At 50.4% G+C, this 10,669-nt stretch overlaps 2 protein-coding genes across 4 annotated transcripts in view; both read left to right on the forward strand.

The window, feature by feature from the left end:
- The first annotated feature begins 3,166 nt into the window (after positions 1 to 3,166).
- Positions 3,167 to 10,669, forward strand: part of SYS1 (SYS1 golgi trafficking protein) — a 37,813-nt gene continuing 30,310 nt past the window's right edge. Inside the window, exons 1-4 of one of the 3 annotated variants that reach the window (XM_029916729.1) lie at positions 3,167 to 3,345; positions 3,560 to 3,799; positions 5,412 to 5,479; positions 6,694 to 7,929. In XM_029916729.1, coding sequence (XP_029772589.1) covers positions 3,638 to 3,799; positions 5,412 to 5,479; positions 6,694 to 6,934 — 471 coding nt within the window. In that variant the 5' untranslated portion in view covers positions 3,167 to 3,345; positions 3,560 to 3,637 and the 3' untranslated portion in view covers positions 6,935 to 7,929. Of the gene's footprint in view, positions 3,346 to 3,383; positions 3,800 to 5,411; positions 5,480 to 6,693; positions 7,930 to 10,669 lie in introns of those variants that run through there. The other 2 variants (XM_029916728.1, XM_029916730.1) reach the window with 2 other exon arrangements.
- The window catches only part of DBNDD2 (dysbindin domain containing 2), a 39,877-nt gene continuing 32,929 nt past the window's right edge, over positions 3,722 to 10,669 (forward strand). Inside the window, exon 1 of the mRNA XM_029916731.1 lies at positions 3,722 to 3,799. The gene's annotated coding sequence lies outside the window, so the exon portion shown is untranslated. The remainder of the gene's footprint in view (positions 3,800 to 10,669) is intronic.

The raw sequence follows: 10,669 nt of genomic DNA on the forward strand, positions 1-10,669 counted from the left end.
CTATGTGCCAGGCACGGGGCTCACTCTATCTGACATCCACTTAGATCTTTGCCATAAATCTGGGAGACCAGGTGTTACCACTCCCGCATTCCAAGGGAAGAAATAATAACAATAATTAATATTGCTAACGTTTACATAACGCCAACTGCATATCCGGTAGGGAGGTGAGCACATATTTGATCCTCAGGACAGCCTATGACATGGGTACTATTTTCATCGCCATTCTTGTAGAGAAAGAAACTAAGAAATGATGTCCTTTCCCCAAGGTCATCCAGTAAGATAGTGGAAGAGCCAGGATTTGAACACAAGCAGGGCTCAAAGACCACACACCTCTATGAGAACATCTCCCAAGGGACTTATTGGGGGTAGATCTGGAAAGTGATCCTGATAAGAGTCGACCTTGAACCACACTGGGAGTTCAGTGTGGAAGTGACGCAAGTGACCAAGTAACCAGAGGCGCTCCTCTTCTCTCCACCTAGAGGACAGTTTGTCCCAGCTTGTGGCTGCGTGTCATTCAGTCTCTGGCCTGAAGTTTAAAATCTCATTCATAAATTTGGAACCACAGACCTAGCAGCGTGGGACCGGCCCTTGAAGATCAGCTATTCTGGTCCAAACCCCTCAGATTACAAATGGAAAAAAACTCTGAGGCCTAAAGAGAGCCGTGGACCCAGCAAGGTCACAGAGCAATTTTCTGTTAGGAGGATTTGGTTTGAGGTCAATTACAGATCGTTTTGTTCTGTAACTACCAAATGTTGGTCCTACTTCTGAATCACTTCGGGAGCTCTTTAAATATCTAGATATCTGTATTCTACTTCTAGAGATTCAGATTTTGGCTTGCAGGTAAGGCCTGGGAGTCTGACAATATAGTATGTTCCTCAGGTGATTCCGATTTGGAAGTTGGAGTGTAATGCTCCTCTTTCATTTTGGAGTTTGGGATACTAAGACTGAGCATGGGACTCGCTCAAGGTCACATGGCAGGTCACTGGGGCCCTAGTTCAGGCTTTGTGGTCTGAATCCAAAGCTCATTTTTCTTTTTCTCCAGGCTTCCTGTGGGCAGATTCTCAAAATGGGCCAAGGAGGTTGGCCAAGGGAGTTACTGTGGTTTTCCCCAGCTCTCGGTTTCCTTGTTGTATCCAAATGAAGACACGGGTGCCCCATTTCCCAAGTTTTGAAAGGTGGGAGATCAAGAGCTGAAATCCTCCAGGCTAAAGGAAAGTGTGATAGGCTGTCCTGCAGGTCCAGGGGTGGTTTCCTGGAGGCTTCCCAAAGGCGGAGCTGAGCTCCAGGCTTCAGGAATGACCTCAGACTCCAGCTATTCAGGCCCTAAGCCTCAGGCTACCTGCATTTTCCATTTCAGGAGAGTGGGTAGGGAGGGCCTTCCCTCCGTGGGAGGTGGGAGGAGACTGGTGGAGAGGGCCCTGCTGTGAAGTCAGAGGCCCCTGACTCAGGAGAAGCCAAACATTCCGGTATTTGAAAGGAAGACCAAGCTGCCTGCGGAACTAAGTAAAACCTCTCAAGCCCTTTTCCTGACCTCCTCACTCCTCTACCACTTATTTCACTGCCCCTTATCTTTTTCTTCAGAAATGGTAATCTGGGTTCTGGAGTGAGGTGTCTTGGGTTTGAATCTCTGCTCAGCTTCTTAGGCGCTCTCTTACCTATGTAAAGTCACGTCCCCTCTCTGAGCCTCCATTTCCTCACTTTTAAAAGAGGGATAATAATCTCAACCTTCTCAGATTGCCAAGATGAAGCAAGATCGTGATCATGTAGGTACTTGGTAAACAGAAGAAGTTTTCTCAGGAACACTAGATCATACGAGTCATCAGTGGACCAGAGGGATTTCAATATATATTTGTTGACCGGAATCCAAGTACCTAAAAGAATAGTTGAGCTGGAAAGCACCTCAGAAGTCTTTAGGCCTTGATGAATTCCAAACTGGAGTCCAAGGGAACTGTTCACAGTATTTCTAAATGATAAAGGAAGTCACATACTTACTCTTGATAAAGTCTCACCTTTCTTTACTTTCGTCTGGAATAGTGTCAACTCAAGGTGATAAAACAGATTATCACATGCTATTCAGAAGTTCTGACTGGCAGTTTCATGAGTCTTCTATAAGTTTTTTTTTTTAAATGGGAAGCTAATTAGTGGAGGGTACATTGAATGTTGGCAAGCGTTAATCTTGTCCAACTCCTCATTTCATAATCAGGGAAGCTGGGGGTTTAAAGCAGGAAATGGCTTTTTAGTCACACAGCTAGTAGAGCTGACTCTAAAACCCAGATTCTTTCCCTGGAACCAGTTTCTTCCTTTCTTTCCATTCTGGAGGAGGGGGATCTAGACTCAATGAAGTTAAGGGGTTTTGATCTGCTGGGGCAGGAAAAATGCGATTCACCAATTTGCTGTTATTTTTCCTGTGTTTTGACTGATTAAGCAAATATTTACTGTCTACACTGTGTGGACTCCGAAAAGGCGGAAAGAAAAGTCATGATGGTAAGGCAGGGTCGGATCTGCCCCTGGTTATCACTTCAGAATACATTCTATCTCCTATTTCAAATATATATGTACATATAAATATAAACTGATACCCACATTATAAAACACTCACTACTTTGCCTTTCTAATAATTAGATTGTGTCAGAGGGCAAGGACTATCCCATTCATACGTGTCCAAACCTTGCTGTTACTCAGTAACAAGAAATTAATGCTGCGTCGTTGGCACGGGAATTCTAATCCTGACTGGCACTAACTCTATGTCTTCTAACTCTTTGAGGCAGCATGTTGCTTTCCTTTTCTGAGCCTTAATTAGCTGTAAAACGGAACAGTGACAAAATCATGTGTGGTAGAGCTGGCAAGTTCATTTAAAGTTATCCCAGACTTTAACTAGAAGAGGTAAAGTAGAATCAGCACTTATCTACTTGTTAATTCCTAAACATCTTTTTCCCTGGCTCTCGCCCACCCCGTTCCCTAGTCGCCTGGTTGCTCCCCTTCTCTCCAAGATTCCCCTGTAGAGGGCACGCAAGCTCTACCGCTTAACGTGCCTCCTTCCGTTCGCCTTCATTCTTCACCTTGCGCATGTGCACACTTCGCTTCCCGGCTGCCCGTACCAGGGTTTAGGTGGCTCAGCCGAAGATTGCGTCTATTGCGCCTGCGCAGTCTCAGCCCCGCCCCTCACCGCCCTCCCCGGAAACGCTTCTTTCCTACGCCGTCGTTGCTCTGCTGCTGTTGCTGGATCTTTGCCTCTCTAGGCCGGTAGGGCTTCTCCTCCATGGTCCTGTCTGTCAGCGCCGTTTAGAGGGTAGGCGGGTGAGGCTGGGCCGCGCTCGGACACTTCGGCCCGCGAGTTCGTCACCGGTAAGTGGACCCCGAAGGAGCCTGAGGACGGGCGGGCCCCGAACAGCCGGAATGGGCAGGATTTCCCCTTAATCTGGGAATGGGTCTGTCCGCCCCGCCCTCACCCCCACTCCCGGAATGGGCTCGCCCCCTCCGTTCCAGTCCCTCCTCCCGGGCGGGGCAGCGTTGCCATGGCGACGGCTGGCTGGCTGAGGCCCGGCATGTGTTCTCGCAGGTGCCAGGGCGGCCTGGGGCCCATGGCGCGGCGGCGCTGACCCAGGCCCCGGGTGGCGGCCGGGCCCCGCGGGCCGGCATGGCGGGCCAGTTCCGCAGCTACGTGTGGGACCCGTTGCTGATCCTGTCGCAAATCGTCCTCATGCAGACCGTCTATTACGGCTCACTGGGCCTGTGGCTGGCGCTGGTGGACGGGCTGGTGCGCAGCAGCCCCTCGCTGGACCAGATGTTCGACGCCGAGGTAGGGTCTCCAGGCCAGCGCGGGCGGAGTCTCGGCCTCGTCGGATATGCTTTGTGGTCGGACACTACGGGGCTCCAGACCTGACTGGACCAGTATCTCACTTTGTGGTCCTGGGGAAGGGATCTTGTCTTTCTAAGCCTCAGGTGCCCTATCCATAAAATTTAATGACTGTTAGCAGCAGCAGATTATTAGTACAAAGGAAGGCCCTGGATGTCAAGGAACAGCCTTGCGTTCCAGGCCACCTGATGCATCTCCTCTCTGTCAGTCTGAGAAAGTGACTTCACTTCCCTGGACCCCAGATTCTCAGGTGCCAAATTGGAGAGGGGAATGGATAAAAGAGCATTCACGGAGGTATAATGGAAACTTCTTAGACTTTGGAATCAGGCCTTCGTTTAAATTCCGCTTAATAAGTAGCTGTGTGATGTGGGCCAAATGTTGTCCCCTCTGAACCTCAGTTTTCCTGTCTGCAAAATCATGAGACCAGTAGTGGAGAGGTCTTGGACTGCAATGCAAAGACCCTGTACTTTGGATTCAGAGAGGTTTAGCATCCTGTCTAGGTCCAGATATACTAGCTGTGGGACCGTGGGCAAGTTGTTTCACCTTTCTGAGCCTGTTTTCTCTTCTGGAAACTGGGCAGAATAATTTTTGGCAAAATGTTATGAAACCTAGAGACCCCAGAGGTGCCTAGGAAGATGAAAGTGCTTTATCAAGTCATGGAGGCCTTTGAGATGTCTGCATCTGAGAGGCAGCTGTGGTGTATGGTAATGAGCAGAGATCTCAAAGCCACGAGATGTGGAATGAAATCTTTGCTCCTGCTGCTCCTTCGCTGTGTAGCCCTTAGGCAAGGTATTAGTTTGTTGTGAGGATAACAGGAGATCAGGAAAGTCAGAGGCCTTTGTAAGCTGAAAATGCTGGGCAGGTGTTTGGTGTTCAGTAATATTGTATCAAGAGTGGTGGAAGTTGCGTTACACACACACACACACACACACACACACACACACACACACCCACCCTCCCCCACCCCCTGCCCCGGGTGCCCAGTAGTAGCTTCTTAGGAGCCTCTGTCCTCCTGGAAAGGTCATGTGGGAATCCCAGGCTTTGCTGAAGAGCCATCTCATGCACACAACCCGAATTATAGACCAGGGGTTGGCAGACCTTTTCTTAAAGGGCAAGATAGGAAAGGTTTTAGGTCTCAACTACTCGATTGTGGTACAAAAGCAGCCAGCGGCAGTACTCAGCAGGTGGGTGTAGTAGCATTCCCATAAGACCTTATTTCCAAAACGAGGTGTCTGGCTGGTGGGGCCTCAGTTTACCAAACCCTGTATGAAAACCCTTACTCTTCAGTTTACTGACTGTATCACTTTGGGCAAGTTACTTCTCTGAACTTCTGCTTCTTTGTAAGTCTCTTCCCGACTACCATTTGGGGTCCTCTGAGATATCGTAGTGGATGTCCGTGAAAGTACCGTGTTGGAAATAGGCTGGCATACAAATGGGGGGCCTGTTTCTTTTGTGCTCTGGGAAGAATGCTTGTTCCTTAGGAGGGCCTGGAGCCTGGAGCTCTGCCAAGCCAAGCCACTTTTCCAGCATATTTCCATTTGTGATTCCCCCTCAGATCCTGGGCTTTTCCACCCCTCCAGGCCGGCTGGCCATGATGTCCTTCATCCTCAACGCCCTCACCTGGTGAGTATCACCAGTTTTGCTCTCCAGCTCCTGGGGGCCCCAGCACTGGAACTAACTTCCTCAGTTTGCACATGAGACAGGCTGGCACGTATTCCTGGGGCCTGGTGGACCAAAGTGGGTGGCGAAGGTCAGTTCGGGACTGGCTGCATTATAGGGCTCCTTACCCCGCTGTTTTGACGTAGCTGGAAAGCTCTTAGGTCACTCTGCATGCTGCCCATGGGATGGCTTCCATCTCAACACTTCCCTGTTGTGGAACGAGGCGAGGAAGGGGTGGGCCTGGGGGTCAGGAGAAGTCGGTTCTCTTCTTGGTCCTTGTGACATAGGTCAAGTTACCTCCCTTCTCTCTGGGCTTCGGGCACCTCGCTGGTACACTGAGGGGTTTGGCTGGGTAACATTTAAGGTCACTCGTGACCATTGCCTGCCCTTTGAGAGGCAGTTTAGCGTAACAATTAAGATCTCAGGCTGTAGAGGTGGACTTACTTGGCTTTGACTCTCAGCTTTCCCACGAGGCTCGTGACTTTGGACAGGTTGATTTGTCTAAGCCCCGGTTTCCTCATTGGTAAAATGAGGCAAATGATATTACCCATCTCATAGTTTTAAGGGTTAAATGAATTCATTCATGGGAAATACTTACTTAAAACAGCACCTTGTACATTACTATTCTTGACCTCACCCTGGAGATTGAGAACGGGTGGGCTGACTATGACCTGAATTTGGCTCCTAGATCATGCTCTGTTTTACCATCCCCCAGTGGTGTTCAAAATATTTTCCCCCTGAGTTGAAAGTCCATATGTTTTTTGTAAAAAAAAAAAAAAAATCCAGATTTCTGGCTTCTCTTAGAAAATGGGAAGCTCAATTGATCCCAGGCCAACCTTCCAGCATGAGGATTTGCCCAGCTGCAGGTTGCTGTGGTCCCCGCTTTGGATGGCCAGCGTGTGCTTCAGGGTGCTGCAGTCCCCACCAGTCCCTTGGATTCCCCTGAGTGACAGTCGCCATTTCTCATTGAGCTTGTACTTTCATTTTTCTTCTATCCAGCTGGTTCCCTCCCCGCATTACCTGCCAGCTCTCTCTAGGCATCTAATAATGGAACCCTCGCTTCTCACTTCTCTTGCTTGCTCCTGACCACTGTGCTGTTCTCCTAATTGTCCTTCCTCCCCAAATGATCCAAGGCCAGGACAACCCAGTGACAACTCACTGCTGTCCTCTCCCCACAGTGCCCTGGGCTTGCTGTACTTCATCCGGCGAGGGAAGCAGTGTCTGGATTTCACTGTCACTGTCCATTTCTTTCACCTCCTGGGCTGCTGGTTCTACAGCTCCCGATTCCCCTCGGCGCTGACCTGGTGGCTGGTCCAGGCCGTGTGCATTGCGCTCATGGCTGTCATCGGGGAGTACCTGTGCATGCGGACGGAGCTCAAGGAGATCCCCCTCAACTCTGCCCCTAAATCCAGTGTCTAGAATCGGGTCCTTTGGACACCCTGCTGGGCACTTGGGCACCCCCCTCCCCAACACTGTGGGCTATTCAGACTCTCCAGACGAAGTCCAGCCCGGGTCTGAGAGGAACCCTGGAAATGTGAAGTCTTGTTGGTGTGGGAGAGATAGTGAGGCCCCGTCAAGAAGGCAGGTAGCAGTCGGGACTGCAGCTGCAAGAATGGCCTCTGCCTGCTGGAGCGTTGCTCTCTGGGAGGTCAGCGAGGGGACCTCTTTCAGGGTAATAGCAGAATTGGAACCATGTCATTCTTGAGCCATCATACCTGTCACCAGCCTGTTATTTTAAAAAAGAACCAAATCAAGGATATCTGATTGGAGCAAACCACTCTTCTAGTCATCTGTCTTACCTCCCCCTGGACAACTGTTAACCTGTGCCATGTTGGTAAACCAGAGCTGTTCTGTTTGGAGAGACACTTGGTTTCCAGATCCCTAGCCACAGAGAGACAGAGGTGCAGAGTATTAGGCTGTCGTCACGGAGAGGACGGCAGGTGGAGACATCAAGCACAAGGAAAACGCACAACCTGTGTCCTGCTACACGCATGTGTGCGCACACCCATGAACCGTGACTAACTTTCTTCCAGTTCTCTCTACTGGTCCCCACCTGCTGCCAGCCTTCAACAGAGCAGGCCACAGGGCCCGGAGAAGAAGTCCCAGCATCGCTCCTGGTCCCCCCCTCATGATAGAGCCACAGCCTCTTCTCTAGGAATGACTAGGCACCCCAGCTCCCACCGAGCCTCACTCCTGGCAATAGTTCCTTTTCCCCGCCTTACTGGGATTTCTACAATGGGAAGGGTGTGATGGGTGCCGAGAGACCGGAGGCCCAGCCTTCCAACTTGAGCTGCCTTGGGAGTGCTGAGGGAGACAGGAATTTGCTGCTAACATTTTCCTCTGGGGCGGCCTTTCCTCTGTTCGGGGTTTGCAGCTGCCCTCCTGTGTACATAAATACAGTATTTTCCATCGTTCTCCTGTGCTTACTTTGTAGTGCCGCAGTTGGGGGGCTGGCGAGAGCCCCACATGGTTGGACGGGGAACTATAAAGAATAATTAGGTCACTCTCTCCCCTAGACCCAAATGATTCTTCCATTTGGTTAAAATACTAAGTGCGGGGAACTCCTGTGTCCTACCTCCCTCCATCTGCAGCCTCCTCTGCTGTGTCCTGGGTGAATGCCATGACTCAGTGTCCTTTCTCTTCTGCCAGTGACTTCTGAGTGTGTCCAGTGGAACGCACTTGGTCTAGACCCACTTCTGTATTGAAACCAGCGGCGTTCCTCTCTGGGTCCCAGAGCCTGCCCTACCGCAGTCAGCTTGCAGCTCCCCGTGTTCGATCTTTACAGATGGGTTTTGCTCTCTGCCCAGGAAGCCTTTCTAGCCTCCTGGCCCCCCGTCCTGGTCCTGCAGAGAAGGGAAGTGAGGCTGACAGGACGAAGGCTTAAGAGTGACCGTGCCTGGGTGGAGACGGGGAAAGTGCTAGAATGGGGCACCTCAGGTGCTCGGTGCTTGGTGCTCTGGCCAGGCTGGAAGGAAGCAGCTTGTTAATGGGACTCCGATCCTGGCTCCAGGGTCCAGGAGGTAAGACCGGCTGAGAAGACTCCCCGCGGGTGGGTGCATTTCTCCCGGACATTGCAAACCACGAAGGCACGTGCCTAACGTTCTTTCGGGAAGGGCACCAGAGCGCGTGTCCTGTGGCTGCTGTCTCCCTTGGGCAGCTGTGGCTGGGTCGCTCTAGCTGGGTTGGCTCACCTCTCTGGAAGTTTCCTTCAGACACCTGTGCCAGTTCTCCTGCATATCTTCTGTAATGATGAAACTTCACCCCTTGAATGGTATTTTGGTTTTGCCAAAGTTTGCCAAATTTTCCCAGAAGTTGGGAGCCAATTTATTTTCTCCCAACTATCCAGTGACTGAGCTGAGTGACAGTCGGGGGTGAAAAATATGTGACCTCAATGAAATTGTTACGATTTCTAAAGTAACAATAAAAACCATGTCTAGAGGCAAGTTCCGGAGAGAACTGGGCAGTGGCAGGAGCATGTCTGTCATTTTAGTAACAAGGTGTGCTTCAAGTGGGCTCAGTACCTTACATCGTGCTCACTTCATCTTCAGAGCTACGCTCGGAAATAGGAAAAACCATCTGTATCTTAACAGATGAGGACACCACGGCATTTGCCCAAAGTTATGTGTTAGGAGCTGGCAGCCCCAGGATTTGGGCTCCGGGTCTGACAAGAAACTCCTGAAGACATAAATAGTTAAAGGACATGCAAGTCTGTCACTTTATAATCATACCTCTGTGTCCTACTGTATTGTTTTAAATACAAAGGATATGTAGCACTTTGTAAACATTGCGAGCTTTCTAAGAAAAACTGGTAGACCGTATATTAAATACGGCCACGTTTCCAAATGAACGGATAACTGCGGGAAATGTTTTTATTTCCAGAGGCTAAGGGAAAGTTGCCTCCACCTGGCCACTGAGGTGGTGTCATCTCTTGACTTCCTAGGGGTCTAAAGTCTGGACCTCCCTCCATCCCCACCCCGCTCCCCTGCCACTTCCCAACTTCCAGTTGGGGAAGAGAAGTGGAGATTAGTACATAGGTGGCGCTCGGAATCATTTATGACCCAGAAGGAAGATGGGAAAGGAGAAAGGGATGTCTAACTCAGGGTGCTCCTAACCCCTAGTTCTAGGGCAGGTCTTTCCAGATCAGAGCTAAATGGGAGCCTGGATGGCAGCCAGCAGGTGGGGTGGGGTGGGAAGCTCCATGAATCCTATGAAGTGCACAGCTCCTGGGGAAGCAGAGTTTCTTAGCACAGTGGCTCCCAGATCAGAGTAGTCTCCACGGATACAGTCCATGCATACATACCATCTCCTCCCTTATCTGTAGCCCAAGGAGCACAGAGCCTTAGGGGCAGGAGAAGTGGGGCATGGAGAGGGAATTAAAGCCTTGCTTGAAGGTTTCTGTAGGAAAGTAGCAACTGGTGGTGAAAACAGCATTGAGCCAGGAGTGGGTAGAGAATGCTGAGAGTTTGCATCCCTGTGCTGCTGTTCCCTGGACAAGCCAGAATTGTCGGGGCCAAGGCTAGATGAGAGCTGCACTGAAGTGCAGGGGGAAGTCTTGGGTGGTGTTACTAGCCGAGAGGCCTCGGATAAGCTGTTTAACCACCCCCCCCCCAACCATAGTTTCCTTGTTTGTAAAATGAGGATAAGGTGCACCTCTCTGTGTTGTGCAGATTCAGTGAGATGTGTGTAAAGCATTTAGCCAGTGGCCAGCATCTAGAAATCTAAGCATTTCTAGTTCCTGGGCCACTGCCCCGTCTCTCCTCCTTTTACAGAGGAGACCCCTTTCTTCCAAGCCTCAGTGTTTTCAGATGTTAGATGTGGGCGTAGGCTTGCCTGTGATGGGGGCATGTCTACCAAGCACTGCGCTCCTGGGTGCTAGGCCCTGTGGAGTGACTTATTCTCACCTAATCCAATGGGCGAGGCACCATTATTTCCCCATTTTGCAGACAAAGAAAGTGAGGATTAGGAGTAAACTCTCCCTAGCATTGCAGAGCTGATGAGAAACTAGGCCTGTCTGTGTCAGCAGCCTCATCGGCTGCACAGTCCAATCATGTTTAGTGGCAGGTGGTCAAGAGTAGGAGAGGGACAGTCTCTGGAATCCAGGTGTCATTATATCAAAAGGTCATGAAGGTGAATCTAAGATTGGCTTTTTTTTTT

Source organism: Suricata suricatta, chromosome 12, assembly GCF_006229205.1.
Source record: "Suricata suricatta isolate VVHF042 chromosome 12, meerkat_22Aug2017_6uvM2_HiC, whole genome shotgun sequence".
In the NCBI taxonomy this organism is placed as follows: Eukaryota; Metazoa; Chordata; class Mammalia; order Carnivora; family Herpestidae; genus Suricata; species Suricata suricatta.